Genomic DNA, 18,779 nt, shown 5'->3' on the forward strand with positions numbered 1-18,779 from the left:
CCAATAGATACTTCTAATATAATGTGACTGCATTTTTGTATTGGATGGGGATGTAGTTCAGCATCTATTGGTTTTGTTGCAGGAGATATAAATGTGTGTTATCACTGGAAAAACAATGTACATTTTAACAGGTTGTCTGGATATTCAAATTAATCCTAGTTATCCATCTGAATATTTTAATGTTTAATACGTATATGTATACACTCACCTAAAGGATTATTAGGAACACCATACTAATACTGTGTTTGACCCCCTTTCGCCTTCAGAACTGCCTTAATTCTACGTGGCATTGATTCAACAAGGTGCTGAAAGCATTCTTTAGAAATGTTGGCCCATATTGATAGGATAGCATCTTGCAGTTGATGGAGATTTGTGGGATGCACATCCAGGGCACAAAGCTCCCGTTCCACCACATCCCAAAGATGCTCTATTGGGTTGAGATCTGGTGACTGTGGGGGCCAGTTTAGTACAGTGAACTCATTGTCATGTTCAAGAAACCAATTTGAAATGATTCGACCTTTGTGACATGGTGCATTATCCTGCTGGAAGTAGCCATCAGAGGATGGGTACATGGTGGTCATAAAGGGATGGACATGGTCAGAAACAATGCTCAGGTAGGCCGTGGCATTTAAACGATGCCCAATTGGCACTAAGGGGCCTAAAGTGTGCCAAGAAAACATCCCCCACACCATTACACCACCACCACCAGCCTGCACAGTGGTAACAAGGCATGATGGATCCATGTTCTCATTCTGTTTACGCCAAATTCTGACTCTACCATCTGAATGTCTCAACAGAAATCGAGACTCATCAGACCAGGCAACATTTTTCCAGTCTTCAACTGTCCAATTTTGGTGAGCTTGTGCAAATTGTAGCCTCTTTTTCCTATTTGTAGTGGAGATGAGTGGTACCCGGTGGGGTCTTCTGCTGTTGTAGCCCATCTGCCTCAAGGTTGTACGTGTTGCTTTGCTGCATACCTCGGTTGTAACGAGTGGTTATTTCAGTCAAAGTTGCTCTTCTATCAGCTTGAATCAGTCGGCCCATTCTCCTCTGACCTCTAGCATCAACAAGGCATTTTCGCCCACAGGACTGCCGCATACTGGATGTTTTTCCCTTTTCACACCATTCTTTGTAAACCCTAGAAATGGTTGTGCGTGAAAATCCCAGTAACTGAGCAGATTGTGAAATACTCAGACCGGCCCGTCTGGCACCAACAACCATGCCACGCTCAAAATTGCTTAAATCACCTTTCTTTCCCATTCAGACATTCAGTTTGGAGTTCAGGAGATTGTCTTGACCAGGACCACACCCCTAAATGCACTGAAGCAACTGCCATGTGATTGGTTGGTTAGATAATTGCATTAATGAGAAATTGAACAGGTGTTCCTAATGATCCTTTAGGTGAGTGTATATTGGCTGTACCAATCATTGAAAATATGTGGCTTACTCTAAATCTATACAAAATTTTGCCCACTGCTGAGCTGTGTTTAACTCAAGAGACATACACCATCTGCCATAACATTATGACCACCTACCTAATATTGTGTAGGTCCCCCTTTTGCCGCCAAAACAGCCCTGACCCGTCGAGGTATGGACTCCACTAGACCTCTGAAGGTGTGCTGTGGTATCTCGCACCAAGACGTTAGCAGCAGATCCTTTAAGTCCTGTAAGTTGCGAGGTGTGGCCTCCATGGATCAGACTTGTTTGTCCAGCACATCCCACAGATGCTCGATTGGATTGAGATCTGGGGAATTTGGAGGCCAAGTCAACACCTTGAACTCGTGATTCATCAGACCAGCCCACCTTCTTCCATTGCTCCGTGGTCCAGTTCTGATACTCACATGCCCATTGTAGGTGCTTTCGGCAGTGGACAGGGGTCAACATGGGCACCCTGACTGGTCTGCGGCTACGCAGCCCCATACGCAACAAACTGCGATGCACTGTGTGTTCTGACACCTTTCTATCAGAACCAGCATTCACTTTTTCAGCAATTTGAGCTACAGTAGCTCGTCTGTTGGATCGGACCACACGGGCCAGCCTTCGCTCCCCACATGCATCAATGAGCCTTGGCCCCCCATGACCCTGTCGCCGGTTCACCGCTTTTCCTTCCTTGGACCACTTTTGATAGGTACTGACCACTGCAGACCAGGAACACCCCACAAGAGCTGCAGTTTTGGAGATGCTCTGACCCAATCTAGCCATCACAATTTGGCCCTTGTCAAAGTCGCTCAGATCCTTACGCTTGCCCATTTTTCCTGCTTCTAACACATCAACTGTGAGGACAAGATGTTCACTTGCTGCCTAATATATCCCACCCACTGACAGGTGCCATGATAATGAGATTATCAGTGTTATTCACTTCACCTGTCAGTGGTCATAATGTTATGGCTGATCGGTGTACACCGCATATCTTGTTGCAGTTGGATTAAAGGCACTGTTACTCCAACATGATCTCAATCTCTTACACTATTCTTTAAATTGTGACATATCTTATTTACTTGCTGATTTTATTAACTAATGATAGGCAGATAGTTTGTCACAGAAGCCAAGTAAAATGAAATATTAAAACAGTAGAACAGTAAGATGAATGCATAACTATAAATAGGCTACACCACAAATCTAAGCATAATATTCAAAAAGCACTCTGTTATTGGATTCCAGTACAGTGTGCAAAGCTTTTTATGAAGCTTTGGTTTAGTGCTCTGAAATATTTCTTCATTCTTCATTGGGAGCATTTAAATTCATAGCTCTCCTGGCAGCCATGGTGCTCTCCAGATCCAACAATATTTCTGATGGATTCAGTTCAGGTGATAGGTGACGACAAATCCAGCACTTTGATCCTTTTCCTTTTCAGGAATTCCTCTGTTGACTACACTGTGCGCTTCAGCTGTTATAATGCTGAAATTACTACAATGGACAAGCCTATGTAAATATAATTTCAGTATTTTATGCAAGTATAGAAGCCCTAAAGCAAATCTTCACGTCATAAGGATGTGTGTTGCCTTGTCACTCACATCAAGGTAAACCACTAATTGAACTGCTTACTAGGATAACAAATGCTTCCATCACCTCAGTTTAACTTCTTCTTATCACTTTAATTCTTTAGATTAGTACTTAACTTCAGTTCACTATGAAATATCTTTGGTGTTAACAATCATTTTGGCCTGCAAATTAGCTCTACAATAGTTTGTTTTAGATATTATAATAAGTGTTTTATTTCAGCGATTACCTATTCATTATATAAGCATTACATTAAAAGTGTGAACACTTTCTGTATGCTATAAGTTTCAAATGTATTCTACAAAAATATACATTTCCCTTCTAATATACACTCGCCTAAAGGATTATTAGGAACACCTGTTCAATTTCCCATTAATGCAATTATCTAACCAACCAATCACATGGCAGTTGCTTCAATGCATTTAGGGGTGTGGTCCTGGTCAAGACAATCTCCTGAACTCCAAACTGAATGTCTGAATGGGAAAGAAAGGTGATTTTAAGCAATTTTGAGCGTGGCATGGTTGTTGGTGCCAGACGGGCCGGTCTGAGTATTTCACAATCTGCTCAGTTACTGGGATTTTCACGCACAACCATTTCTAGGGTTTACAAAGAATGGTGTGAAAAGGGAAAAACATCTAGTATGTGGCAGTCCTGTGGGCGAAAATGCCTTGTTGATGCTAGAGGTCAGAGGAGAATGGGCCGACTGATTCAAGCTGATAGAAGAGCAACTTTGACTGAAATAACCACTCGTTACAACCGAGGTATGCAGCAAAGCATTTGTGAAGCCACAACACGTACAACCTTGAGGCGGATGGGCTACAACAGCAGAAGACCCCACCGGGTACCACTCATCTCCACTACAAATAGGAAAAAGAGGCTACAATTTGCACAAGCTCACCAAAATTGGACAGTTGAAGACTGGAAAAATTTCTGAATTTGACGTAAACAGAATGAGAACATGGATCCATCATGCCTTGTTACCACTGTGCAGGCTGGTGGTGGTGGTGTAATGGTGTGGGGGATGTTTTCTTGGCACACTTTAGGCCCCTTAGTGCCAATTGGGCATCGTTTAAATGCCACGGCCTACCTGAGCATTGTTTCTGACCATGTCCATCCCTTTATGACCACCATGTACCCATCCTCTGATGGCTACTTCCAGCAGGATAATGCACCATGTCACAAAGGTCGAATCATTTCAAATTGGTTTCTTGAACATGACAATGAGTTCACTGTACTAAACTGGCCCCCACAGTCACCAGATCTCAACCCAATAGAGCATCTTTGGGATGTGGTGGAACGGGAGCTTTGTGCCCTGGATGTGCATCCCACAAATCTCCATCAACTGCAAGATGCTATCCTATCAATATGGGCCAACATTTCTAAAGAATGCTTTCAGCACCTTGTTGAATCAATGCCACGTAGAATTAAGGCAGTTCTGAAGGCGAAAGGGGGTCAAACACAGTATTAGTATGGTGTTCCTAATAATCCTTTAGGTGAGTGTATATTAAAAGAATTTGGTTGTGATTAACTTTCTGTTAAACACTCTTGACAGTAGACCAGGGAATGTAAGTATTTTCGGACAAATACAGACACGGCTAAAAACCTCATGAATAATACATTTGTGATTGAACAGAGGCTTTGGGTGATTTGGTATTGAAAGAAACCAATCCCTTTTTTTAAATCAAATCTTCCTTTTTATATTTTTTCTCTAAATAAATGTGAAAAATATGTATAGCGTTACAAAACTGGAGTTGTTGAATTTATTTCAACTTGTGCTAATTTTAACTGCATGTATTCCTTTTATAAGTGTTGCTTATAATGGGGCTTTGGAGTATTGCACGTTTCCAAAATAATATATTCTGCACAGCTTGATTTTAATCATCGTCTGGGTCATATTTCATTTGCTACATGCAAATGTTTTATGATGATTTGTTAATTAGAGTTCCTACATGGAAACTAAAATTAGGACTGAAATATGACTTAAGAGCTGTTGAAGCTTTGTAATTAAAATCAGCTACTCTTTTTATTTGATTTATTTTAATGAATGTATTAATTTATTTTATTGCTATTTTGAAAGTTAAGTGCACCACTGGTGCAGGTTCAAGTTTTATCGCTCTGCAGTCTGTACCTGTGTACGCTGCTGTTACGGCAAATCTAAGGGTTATATTTGATTAATGAGAGAGAGTGTACTTCATGCACTGCTTTGTGTAACAACTACAGCCGCACAATGCATTATCACTGTGCCTCAGGCAAACTGATTTGAACCCAAAAGCAATTCTGTACTAAACCAGCTAATTTCTGCTGTGTAATGCTAATATTTTGCAAAAGGCAAAAAAGACGGTGGTTAAGGGCTAGAAAATCCAATTAGATTTCACAATTTACAGAATTTATTTTGGATGGTATTTATCACTCATGCAGAAATTAAGAACAGGTGTACAGAGCTTTCTATTACACACTGCAGTCATCTCTTCTGTTTTCTTAAAGATATTAATTCAATTCATTTTTATATAACCTATGAATATGCTATTGGTATTCATGTACCCTTCTCTCTCTTTTCTGGCATATGTTTGGTTACGTTTTAGTTACACCTGCATTCATGTTTTTGTGTACACACATTTCAGACAAACAAAATGTTTCTTTTGTAAACTGAAAGCTCTGGCCAAGACCTGATGAATTTCTGGGCCAATTCGACCTGTCAACAAATGTGTAATATTCAGTCATTATTGCTTATAATTGTTGAGCAAAAACTGTTGGCATAGGTTTGGTCCAGTTTCTATGGTTATTGTAATGATAGCAATAGGATTAAAACCTTTACATATGTGCATGATTTTGGCCGAATTAATCAACTAAAAAATAAATGTAATATGGTGTTGGCCCAGACATTCAGTTTTGGCACAGTTCCACCTGTAAACGAACAAATGGCAGCCATTTCAAAATTCACATGTTCTGCTTTTAGCGCGTCAGCTTTGCAAAATACAGCAGCTTTTTACTTTGATTTCTATATACATTGGCATGGATTTGGTTCTGTTTCTATAAAAATGTGCTTCTGTTCAGATATTACTAGTCAACTTAACTAGCAAACAAATGGTTTGTCATTTTTCCACTGCTTCCCTCAGTCTATTACTTTCAAAAGGTTTAAAGTAGTTTGTGTGGTTTATATCACATCAGTACTACTGTATCAGAGGAGGATCTTACACCTCTGAAATGTGTTTTAGGTTAGATTAAGGAAGTAGACCAGGTTGATATGTCTTAATTATGGTTACAAGCAAAGTAAATTCATGGATAGTTGGTGGCAAGTTGCTTCTAAATGGTTTCCAACTGGCATGTTATGAAGTAAAACCTGGAATAACTAAAACTTGTGGTCATGATTTATTTCAGAGTATTAATCATTTGATTTAAATATTGGATTAATAATCTCCAAATTGCTAATACTGTACATTTCCAAAATTGATGTATTATTGTCATCTAATTCCCGTTGATAGTTTCAGTATTCTGCAGAAATAGTGTAACATTTATACAACAACAATAATGAGGCAAAGTTTTTATTTTTTCTGGGAGATTTTATGTGCAATATACATATGAAACTTCTTTGTCCAAGTCATGAAAATTTAATTTAGTCTACTTTTAACTTTGGAAAAAATGGTTTAAAACTAAACTAGATCTAAAATGTCATTGTTTACATTAGTCATTTGTAATTACTGGCGCCATGAGGTCTTCCACAGTGCTCCCTGTCATAAATACTGTAATTCAGGCAGCTTGCCATTCTGAAGCCGCTGCGCTCAGTCTAGAGGTTTCTCTATGCTTCACTTTGGATGCTTAATATCTGGCAAAGTCATTTTCAACCACATGTGTGAAAGCATTGAGCATGCCAAGACATACCTTGGAGGCAGGAAGCTCAGACCAGGAATCAATATGGGCCCACTATGCAGTCACAACCAAAACCTTTTTTTTTTCTTCTTCAGTTTTGTGTGCAACTGTGAATAGTTGACATTTTGTTTCTTAGCTCAGATGAATAAGGTATGAGAAAAATGTCAAAGAGGCTCTTGCTACTGGAGAGGATGAAAGGTGGCTGTTATTCTTCTTCTTGCATAGCAGAATTTAATGACCAGACTTCATAGCTGCACACAATCAATGGAATCCCCAGGACACACTGCACAATGCATATCAGTGCTTTCGAAGGCCACACTAATAAATCTGCGTCTTCAACGAAATATTGATTAAGAATAGGCCAGTAGGTTACACAAGTGTTACATTTAGCAGAGTAGAAAATAAAGATGGGGCAGATTTTGCTTTTTTATTTTCATTTATGGCAGGTGATCAATACATAGAACAGCTATTAAATGTAGCCCTCCTACACGCCATGCTGCTGTTCTTTTAATGAGCAATTTGCCGGGGGGGGTGTGGAGAGAGAATGCACTGTATTGTTTAAGTGATGATGATAAAAGTTTTTTGTTCGTATTTGAAATGCATACCCACAATCGCATACAGATATAAATTCAAACCTAGATATCTTGTATATCACTAACTGAGTCATAATTACAAATGGAGAGATTTAATATAATCTCAGTCCGTGTTTCCCCCAGAAAATTACAAGGGCAAGGGCATTTTTTTTCTTTCTGTTTTTTAACCCCAACATTCACACATTTGTTTGGCCAGGTGGCGCTGTTTTTTTTGGCCGGATGGACCAAACATTCAATATTGTGTTTCAAGTTCCGCCAAATGTCCAGTAATATATATTACTGATAAGTTGGCATTTACTAGGGAAGGCCTAGATAGGTTTGTTATGACCATGGCAAGAACCTGTACTACATAAGAGTAAATCAATCAATTACGGCATTTGGGGTCGGGGGGTCACTTGCAGCAAAAGCAATTCATTGTGTTAATGCACCGTCCCTTTGTGAACCTGTAATGACTCCACCCACAATCATGTGTTACAATAGAGTGATAACATTGTAATGTTAGAAACCTAACTTCTGTTTATTTTGTTTCCTTTGTAGGTTGTTATACCTAGAAGCCCGGTTCAAGCGAAGGGTCTTCTGCTGTCATGCATATCGGACGATAACCCCTGCATATTCTTTGAGCCGAAGATCCTCTATAGAGCTGCAGGTGAGCATGCTGCCCGTCAATTAATCAATACTCCTCAGAAAAGTGTTTTTCATGCAGATACTTGAAGTGGGACTGCATGCTGTGAGAGAGTAGTTTTGAAAGTTAGCCTAAGGGTTTTTATTAACAGCTTGATAACAAAATACACATGAAATGGCAGAGCAGCTGTGTTAAATACGGTGTTCTTGTTGGTAATAGTACAGCACTATACTTAACACACATTAGATAAAGCAATAAGCTGGTTGTTTAAGGTTAATAAAGTCTATTCAACCATTAAACAAAAAACAGATGCAAAATCTTCTCAACTTTCATGTAAATCTTAAGGCTGCTAGTGAATATTTACTCAATGTGGTAAGGCCTATACATGCAAGATTGATCGTTTGATACTCACTCTCACAGCAAGCTGGTTCTGGTTCTCCATGTTGAAAGTATTAATAATGTAACATAAATGGGATGATTTTATATTCTGTATTTGTTTTTTTTATTTTTTCCTACAGTTTTTATTTTTTCTGTTTGGCACAGTTTAAAGTTTAATAAACCAATCATTCTGGTAGCCTTCCATGGGGAGTAGTTAGCTAAGGGTTTATAGACGAGCATCAGCAGATACTCCTACTACTAGCAGTAGGGTACATTAACACACTGTAATACCTCTGAATTGTACAATTCTGTTTCAGTCCATTCAGAAGTTACACAAAACTGGCCATTCGTTTAATATTTATGTATATCATTCATAGAACCTTGTAGAAGTTTAGTGGGGCTGTTAGCCCAAAATATATATATTTTGTTGTTGTCAGTAAAAGTTTTCTTCTCCTATTCAGTTATGATTAGAACATATTCTGTAGTCATACTTGGTAAAATCGAAGGGAAATTAGGTGACAGGGAATCTTTGGCAGAACACAAAAGGCACAAAAACAAATGGCTGGAAATAGTGTGCAGTCTATTCTAACAATTCCATTAGTGACACAGTCAAGTTTTGTCAATTTAATTTGCCAAGAACATATTTTGTTTCATGGCCCTTTTGTTTTCAAGGGTGAATTCTGAAGTAGCTGCAACATGGATTTACCTTTCAATGCTTCATCTATATTAGCTCACAAACAAGGCTTGGCCTGCTGTATTCACTTCACATTCTGTTGAGGAATATTGGTTATTCAGCTGCAACTGAATGAATATATATGTCACAAGGAAAGATGTTGCTACTTTTTATTCTCACATTTATTTTATTGAAGTGTGAAAAATCTATATAACATTGATCTTGCATCACTTTAGAAATTACAGTATCAGTAGTTATTATTCCAGAATATGATGTGACTAGATATCAGCATGTTGATGTAAGCACTGCCTGAAAATCCCCCAAAACTGCCTGAATGGCCATATTATTTGTCAACGTGAAATTACTTTTCAGGTAATAAGGGAAAAGGAACACATCACGAACATTGTTAAAATGTTTGGAGTTTTTTGGTGTTGGTAATTGCTTCATTAAACTGTATAGGTCCTGCAGTATTGGCTGCTCCTCAATCTGGGAAGAGGATGACTGGGCAGAATTTAATAGTTAAAAAATGTAGATTCCAAACATTCTTCAAAGAAATGTAGATCTTGCTTCTTTTCTTTTGACAGAGAAAAAACAATACTTTGAAGTGAACCTTCAAATGCAAACAAGTCTGGTACCAAAGCATTATAAAACTTCATAGGACTTTGAAACAATAGGTGAAAGGTTATGTAAATCACACAAAATGCTGTAATCATTACAGACCCTCAAAACACTATACTAGAGTTTCCAAATTTACAAAGAAATGTTTATGGGAAAGCTTAACTCTTAGGATGAAGGAATACTGTGAATGTTGAATGGGCACTGCTTCATCTTGATGTAATTCACCTATAGCCTGTGAATTTATGCACAGGCTATAAGGAAAGGATGCTTTCATGTTGTTTGAAGATTTCTGGTACTTTATTTAAACCAAAATGCTGCACATTTTCTGTATATGATGGATTTGAAACTTTCTTTTTCAAAGTTAAATCAACTAAAATAAATGGTGACATTTACATTGTGTGAATATCAATATCTACAGTGCATCCGGAAAGTATTCACAGCGCTTCACTTTTTCCACATTTTGTTATGTTACAGCCTTATTCCAAAATTGATTAAATTCATTATTTTCCTCAATTCTAAAAACAATACCCCATAATGACAATGTGTAAGAAGTTTGATTTGAAATCTTTGTAAATTTATTAAAAATAAAAAACCAAACAAGCACATGTACATAAGTATTCATAACCTTTGCCATGACACTCAAAATTGAGCTCAGGTGCATCCTGTTTCCACTGATCATCCTTGAGATGTTTCTACAACTTGATTGGAGTCCACCTGTGGTAAATTCTGTTGATTGGAAAGGCACACACCTGTCTATATAAGGTCCCACAGTTAACAGTGCATGTCAGAGCACAAACCAAGCCATGAAGTCCAAGGAATTGTCTGTAGACCTCCGAGACAGGATTGTATCGAGGCACAGGTCTGGGGAAGGGTACAGAAAAAATTCTGCTGCATTGAAGGTCCCAATGAGCACGGTGGCCTCCATCATCCGTAAATGGAAGAAGTTTGGAACCACCAGGACACTTCCTAGAACTGGCCGCCTGGCCAAACTGAGTAATCGGGGGAGAAGGGCCTTAGTCAGGGAGGTGACCAAGAACCCGATGGTCACTCTGACAGAGCTCCAGCATGTCTCTGTGGAGAGAGGAGAACCTTCCAGAAGAACAACCATCTCTGCAGCACTCCACCAATCAGGCCTGTATGGTAGAGTGGCCAGACGGAAGCCACTCCTCAGCAAAAGGCACATGACAGCCCGTCTGGAGTTTGCCAAAAGGCACCTGGAGGACTCTCAGACCATGAGAAACAAAATTCTGTGGTCTGATGAAACAAAGATTGAACTCTTTGGCCTGAATGGCAAGCGTCATGTCTGGAGGAAACCAGGCACCGCTCATCACCTGGCCAATACCATCCCTACAGTGAAGCATGGTGGTGGCAGCATCATGCTGTGGGGATGTTTTTCAGCGGCAGGTACTGGGAGACTAGTCAGCATTGAGGGAAAGATGAATGCAGCAATGTACAGAGACATCCTTGATGAAAACCTGCTCCAGAGGTTCATCTTCCAACAGCACAACGACCCTAAGCACACAGCCAAGATAACAAAGGAGTGGCTACAGGACAACTCTGTGAATGTCCTTGAGTGGACCAGCCAGAGCCCAGACTTGAACCCGATTGAACATCTCTGGAGAGATCTGAAAATGGCTGTGCACCGACGCTCCCCAACCAATCTGATGGAGCTTGAGAGGTCCTGCAAAGAAGAATGGGAGAAACTGCCCAAAAATAGGTGTGCCAAGCTTGTAGCATCATAATCAAAAAGACTTGAGGCTGTAAGGTGCTTCAACAAAGTATTGAGCAAAGGCTGTGAATACTTGTGTATGTGTGCTTTTTCTGTTTTTTATTTTTAATACATTTGCAAAGATTTCAAACAAACTTCTTTCACGTGTCATTATAGGGTATTGTTCGTAGAATTTTGAGGAAAATAATGAATTTAATCCATTTTGGAATAAGGCTGTAGCAGAAAAAAATGTGGAAAAAGTGAAGTGCTGTGAATACTTTCCGGATGCACTGTATATTATACCAAATGCCTGGGTGTGCAGATCTGCAAGTGATTGTTCAAAACAACTTATTTTTCATTTTTTTAAAGTTACTTTTTTTTATGACATTAAATAACTCGGAACAAACTACCGTTAGTGTACAATGTACGCATGTTAATATGCACCCCAATTCTGATTGGTTACGCCAGTTAGTTAACACACTGCATCACGGCAACACAAGGATGTGATGTGTCATATGCCAGCATTCTTATTCCTGACGTGTTGCCGCAAATTTGGTAGCATCTTGACTAAGATTCCTGGTGTCGATATGCTGGCTTAGACATTTTCACACAGACTTTTCCGACAACAAAATGCCACGAAAAAGGCTACAGAAATGTCTGTGTGAATGGGGCTAAAGACAGGCACGCACGCACGCACGCACACGCACACACACACACACACACACATGTTTTTCTGAAGACTTGTATAAGGTTTCTTAATATATCATTTATACGTTTTTCTCATGTAAACAGAATAGAGACGCGCACATACTGTGTTGTCATGTATGATTTATATAATGTCATGTTTCCATTGCTGATTTCCATGGTGCGCTGGGAGATTTTTATATACATTAATAAAATAAAATAAAGCACAACAACAACTGTCCATAATTTAATTGCAGGTCATAAAAATATCACTTAGCATAAACTTTGTGCTCTATAAGTAACCAGATTTTTCAGTTTTGTACCTTCATGAAATTGGGATATTGGCGAGCAATATACTACCTTATTTAATCAGTTTTCATGTCAGTATCTTGACTGTATTCATGTATTAAGAACATTTTAGCAAACTAAAGCAAGTTGCGTATTCCCTTTGCATTCCTCCCTGTTCTCTTTATAACCATTAAACTGATGTTAATGATCAAGGAGACAAACTGAAAGCCTTTCATTCAGTTCAGTGAGTTTTCTCTATCCTGTCCTACTGGATCACAGGGATAATTTCTGACAGGTGATGTAATCATGTACTGTATAGTAGTCTGGTGTTGACATTCACAGGCTGGGAATTGGATCCATTTATTGTAATATACAAATACAGTGAGGGAAAAAAGTATTTGATCCCCTGCTGATTTTGTACGTTTGCCCACTGACAAAGAAATTATCAGTCTATAATTTTAATGGTAGGTGTATTTGAACCGTGAGAGACAGAATAACAACAAAAAAATCCAGAAAAATGTGTTTCAAAAAAGTTATAAATTGATTTGCAGGTTAATGAGGGAAATAAGTATTTGACCCCTTCAAAACCCTTGTTGGCAATCACAGAGGTCAGACGTTTCTTGTAGTTGGCCACCAGGTTTGCACACATCTCAGGAGGGATTTTGTCCCACTCCTCTTTGCAGATCCTCTCCAAGTCATTAAGGTTTCGAGGCTGACGTTTGGCAACTCGAACCTTCAGCTCCCTCCACAGATTTTCTATGGGATTAAGGTCTGGAGACTGGCTAGGCCACTCCAGGACCTTAATGTGCTTCTTCTTGAGCCACTCCTTTGTTGCCTTGGCTGTGTGTTTTGGGTCATTGTCATGCTGGAATACCCATCCACGACCCATTTTCAATGCCCTGGCTGAGGGAAGGAGGTTCTCACCCAAGATTTGACGGTACATGGCCCCGTCCATCGTCCCTTTGATGCGGTGCAGTTGTCCTGTCCCCTTAGCAGAAAAACACCCCCAAAGCATAATGTTTCCACCTCCATGTTTGACGGTGGGGATGGTGTTCTTGGGGTCATTCCTCCTCCTCCAAACACGGTGAGTTGAGTTGATGCCAAAGAGCTTGATTTTGGTCTCATCTGGCCACAACACTTTTCACTCAGTTCTCCTCTGAATCATTCAGATGTTGGCAAACTTCAGATGGGCCTGTGCATGTGCTTTCTTGAGCAGGGGGACCTTGCGGGCGCTGCAGGATTTCAGTCCTTCACGGCGTAGTGTGTTAACAATTGTTTTCTTGGTGACTATGGTCCCAGCTGCCTTGAGATCATTAACAAGATCCTCCCGTGTAGTTCTGGGCTGATTCCTCACCATTCTCATGATCATTGAAACTCCACGAGGTGAGATCTTGCATGGAGCCCCAGACCGAGGGAGATTGACAGTTATTTTGTGTTTCTTCCATTTGCGAATAATCGCACCAACTGTTGTCACCTTCTCACCAAACTGCTTGGCGATGGTCTTTGTAGCCCATTCCAGCCTTGTGTAGGTCTACAATCTTGTCCCTGACATCCTTGGACAGCTCTTTGGTCTTGGCCATGGTGGAGAGTTTGGAATCTGATTGATTGATTGCTTCTGTGGACAGGTGTCTTTTATACAGGTAACAAGCTGAGATTAGGAGCACTCCCTTTAAGAGAGTTCTTCTAATCTCAGCTTGTTACCTGTATAAAAGACACCTGGGAGCCAGAAATCTTGCTGATTGATAGGGTATCAAATACTTATTTCACTCATTAACATGCAAATCAATGTATAACTTTTTTGAAATGCGTTTTTTTGGATTTTTTTGTTGTTATTCTGTCTCTCACTGTTAAAATACACCTACCATTAAAATTATAGACTGATCATTTCTTTGTCAGTGGGCAAACGTACAAAATCAGCAGGGGATCAAATACTTTTTTCCCTCACTGTATATCCCTGGAACTAAAAGGTCCTTTAAAGAACAAGAAAAAACTATATACAATGTCTACTTTTATACACGACTTTGCAATGTCACTATAGCAGCCATTGACGCAATCCACCGTGCTTCATTAATGTGAGTTTGTGGAATGGTTTATGAGCAGGAACACAATATTTGTTGTCCAGCACTTTCCCTTATTAGATCCTTTTGATGTCACCAGGCACCGGATAGAGCCTAATGACCTTTGACAGTTGAGTAATTAAGGTAGAATAATTGGTTCCAGAAGATCTTAAAGTTCCACACAAACAGCTCCTGCCAGGGTAGAAACTGCAAAGGCTGTAATATGTTTATTTGGAACTGAAGAGTAGTGCCTTCAAAATTAGAGCCTTAAGGGCCAACACCAAATCAAAACTTGGACCTACCCACAAATCGCAAATTACAAACTTGTACCCTATCGCATTTTTATTTTTAAGTTATAGAAAATGTGTTCTGACAATAAATTAAATCACAATTGGCCACAGGTTTGTAATTTGCCATTTGTGGGTAGATTACAGATTTGGTTTGATCCAGGCCAAGGTTTTATGTTTGCTTTAGCACCGCTCATTTACATTTGACTTCTCAAATTTGTCAAAGAGTGTGAAAGACAAAACTCTACGACCTAAACGGAAGAGGGACTAAAGTCAAGGCATTACTTTGGCCACATACAGGATGGGTGTATAAAGCAAAATGAAACTGCATTGATTTTGTATCTTACTCTATTTTTTTATTTTTTATTGTTTTACATTTATTCTTCAGGTTTGGTGTGGATTAGAGTGAGAAGTTATATACTGATGTTTTTTTATTCACTAAATAAACCATTAAATCTGACTTGGTAACTCAAGTATATAATATAATCAGCTAATATTGATGGATAATAGATCCTCAAATAAGTTTAGAAAATAAGTTTGAGTTATGTGCACTTTATTCAGAAGTATAGGGAAATATGAGCCTTATGGCCCTTGTGTTGGCCTAATTCTTTTTGTGAGATTGTTGGATGGCGAGGGGATATTTCTTAACCAGTGAATTTAATTTCAAGGATCCATATTATTCCCTTTTTAAGGATTTTGTGTTGTTAATTTCTGTCTGAATCAAAACCACATGTTAAACAGGCCAGATTCATCACTTTATTAAACACCAGACGTCAGTAGGTAAGTGACATTTGTGATGCATTTAAGTATTTTCAGTTAAATCATTTAATAATATATGAAGTGAATTCACACAAAATTAAAAATGTATTGTTTGAGAAGAATACAGGGTGAAAAGGCTGCTGGTTCCTTTTATGCATGTTTAGTAGGTTTGTGTCCTTCAGTTTCCACACTCCCTCTTCATTGTACATATATTTATAATGTTTGATTTATAATAATTTCTAACTGTGCAAATCCAAGGAAGCAATTAGTAAGTGACAGTTAGTTATTAGACACAAAGTACTTCTTGTAATATATGCACACTTTTCTCAACAATATTGTGAGAATATTCATATGAAATAAAGTTTTAAATGCATGTTTCTGTACTATGAGCATCACAAAACATTAACTATAATGTACCACATTGTGTTAAAACTGATTTTCCATTATTCCCATGAATTGCTTAAACAGAAATGGTCTTTCACTTCTGAAGGCTTTGGTTTCAAGTTATTATTTGGATCTGGAGTTTAACAATAATACAATATTATGGTTTTAATCAACCATAAAAACAACTTCGATATGTAATCATATGAATTGAAACTATTTCAACAATAAGGAGTTAGCAACAGTTTACCAAGACATTGTGTTAAACACTTGCTCTGTCACATTCGCTCTCATTCCTGGAGAGACTTAGTCCTGCAAGATTATAATGTAACTTAATATACTTGGTAGCTAAAGACCTGGAGCCAGTAGCAATTTTTGGTTCAATTAAATAATTAAAATCTCCAACTGAATGAAAACCAGAAGACCCTGAGGTCCTCCTGGACCGCTGTTGAATGTTCATTTTAATTTAAGGTGCACATTACTGGATAGGTGTTATTCAGTATGTATAATGATCAGTATTAAAGTAATAGTAAACTTCAGTAGTCATAAAAACGCATCTAAATTTAATATTTTTTTTTGATTGCAATGGTATGATATTCATTGGCCGGGTTTGATGCAAGGTCTTAACCTAATGAAAAACAATCAAACGTGAACCCAGATGAACTGCTAAAAATTATGACTTAAAGCATATTCTGTCTGTGTTTTGGATAAAGATTAATGTCCTTGGGATTAGTCTTTGTGCCTGGATGCATAGAAATGCACATGGCTGTGGTTCATTCTTACTCGACTGATCTAATTGCCCATTTCATCATGATTTCTGATGGAAAACAGACAAGAAAGTACCTTGCAAAGTCAAATTATTTTGTGCGCAGTCTAGATTTGTATATGCGAGTTGGCTCATCTTGCAATCATTCAATAAGCTTAGTTTTTTTTAAAATAAGAGTTTGAACCATCTGTGCAGTGTTGTGCCAAATTCATATTATTCATTGTTATGGTGCATTTCCCCCCCCACCAAGATATAATTACACTGAGCTGACGTGTTTCTCTTCCTCCCATGTCAAACTCGTGATGTTGGAGGAAAATTTTAAAATACTTTTGAGTGCCGCTTGTCAAATGTACAGTTTATGGCTTTGAACTTCTGTTTCTGGCACGTCTCTGGGTCTCTGAGCTGCCTGACTCCTACAAGCACACCGATGTGCCCTGGTGCATTCAGTTATCCAGATATTTAATAAGGCACATTATTAAGTCCCAAAACACGTTCAGAAATGTTCATAATGGAGTGGCTTCACCAGTACAAATCCTCTGTTCCAATGCTGCTGGGGCTGGATGGGCTTTTAGATTTCCTCAGTTTTCAGTGCAAGAGGGACATGTTGCATTTGTCTTCTCTACAGTGACTGAGCTTGGTATGAAAAGCATCAGATAACTCGAAAGCACATGCTTCTGAAGATGGATCAATGCTAGCTTGACCTATCCGTTCTTTAGTGTGAGTATAAATGGCACATACCACCACCATACCATACCACCTTCAGGAACGTTATAATTATCTGTCAAGTGCCAAGAGTCTTCTTTTGGATGGAATCTACCCGTTTTTTTCAGCTCCTACTTATCCAGAGATCTATCTATAGTTTTTTTTTTTTTTTTTTTTAAACCACACCAGAAATGTTTGTTTGTTTTTCGCGGTGTTCCCTACAGAAACCGGAAGGAGCTACATGTACAAAGTAGGATTAAGTCTGCTTATTCAAACATTCAAAACAAAAACACGCCACCAGTTAAAAAAATAAAAATAAAAGACTTGCCACTGAGTATACTAATAATATAGAGTATATCAAACAAGAATGCAAACATGCCAATCCTGTGCATTTAATAAAATCATACTGTAGTCAGTCCTTAATTAGCAGATAAATTCTGCCTTCCAAGTGCTAGGCTAACTGCTGTCCTTGCATTTGGATAGTACAGTAATTTAAATTCACAGTTCCCATTTAAAAAGTTGCTATATGTAACTGGCATAGGTTAGGTGTGACCCTGTCTTGTAAACCTCATGGTTTATGCGATATCAGATGGTCTGCCATAACTCTTGGGCAAATGGAAACAAACAAAAATAAATATTGCAAGCAGATTTCATTCTAGGCATCCAAATAACTTGCACCAAATGACTATGAGAATACCCTGCCATGGAACTACTGCACTTTGTAAATAAAGAATATGCCTATTGCTTGGTTTATATTCTTACAAAATTCTTACAATTTTGCAGGTCTTTGGGTCGCATGGTTGATTATGAAGGATGAAATACAGGTTTTTGCTTTGCAGGCAGGAAGTGGAAGGATTTGTAAATAACTGCAATTGCATTGAATTGGGCACGTGTCAAATTATACATGGATACAAATATTGATGCTATTAGTTTGCTGTATTATCCATTCTCCATTCCCGAATATCTATTTAATATTTACATTCTGTCCAGTTTTTCCATTTTGAATTCGGAAAATATGAAAATAATTTTCTAAAAAACAAAACAAACACACAAAAAATGGATGTTGACTTTCCCACCCTGTGTCTCATATTGTGAATGGTGATACATGGAATTTTAGAAGCTTGTTGAACACTGGTTGAGTTTTTAAGTGAATTCATAGGAATCAAAGGCCTAGTGTGTATATACTTAAATGATGGTACCAAATTTAATAAGAATGCAATTCACAACATTTTTAAAATACAGCAGCTCTGTGCTTTTGCTGCAGGTGGCCTGCTCAGTCTGTTGCCCTTGATTTATGCTTTTGACTTCCTTGAAATACGCAGATGAGGTTAACCACTTTTTCTTCTTTCCTTAATGGGAAATTATGGAAGACAACCAAACCATTTTGGGGAACTAA

At 38.5% G+C, this 18,779-nt stretch overlaps 1 protein-coding gene across 1 annotated transcript in view; it reads left to right on the forward strand.

Annotated features, from left to right (window-relative positions):
• The window catches only part of bckdhb (branched chain keto acid dehydrogenase E1 subunit beta), a 91,587-nt gene that overhangs the window by 13,143 nt on the left and 59,665 nt on the right, over positions 1 to 18,779 (forward strand). The window contains exon 6 of the mRNA XM_066702240.1: positions 7,998 to 8,106. Within this exon, the coding sequence (XP_066558337.1) occupies positions 7,998 to 8,106 (109 nt within the window). The remainder of the gene's footprint in view (positions 1 to 7,997; positions 8,107 to 18,779) is intronic.

This window comes from Amia ocellicauda, chromosome 1 (genome assembly GCF_036373705.1).
Source record: "Amia ocellicauda isolate fAmiCal2 chromosome 1, fAmiCal2.hap1, whole genome shotgun sequence".
NCBI lineage: Eukaryota > Metazoa > Chordata > Actinopteri > Amiiformes > Amiidae > Amia > Amia ocellicauda.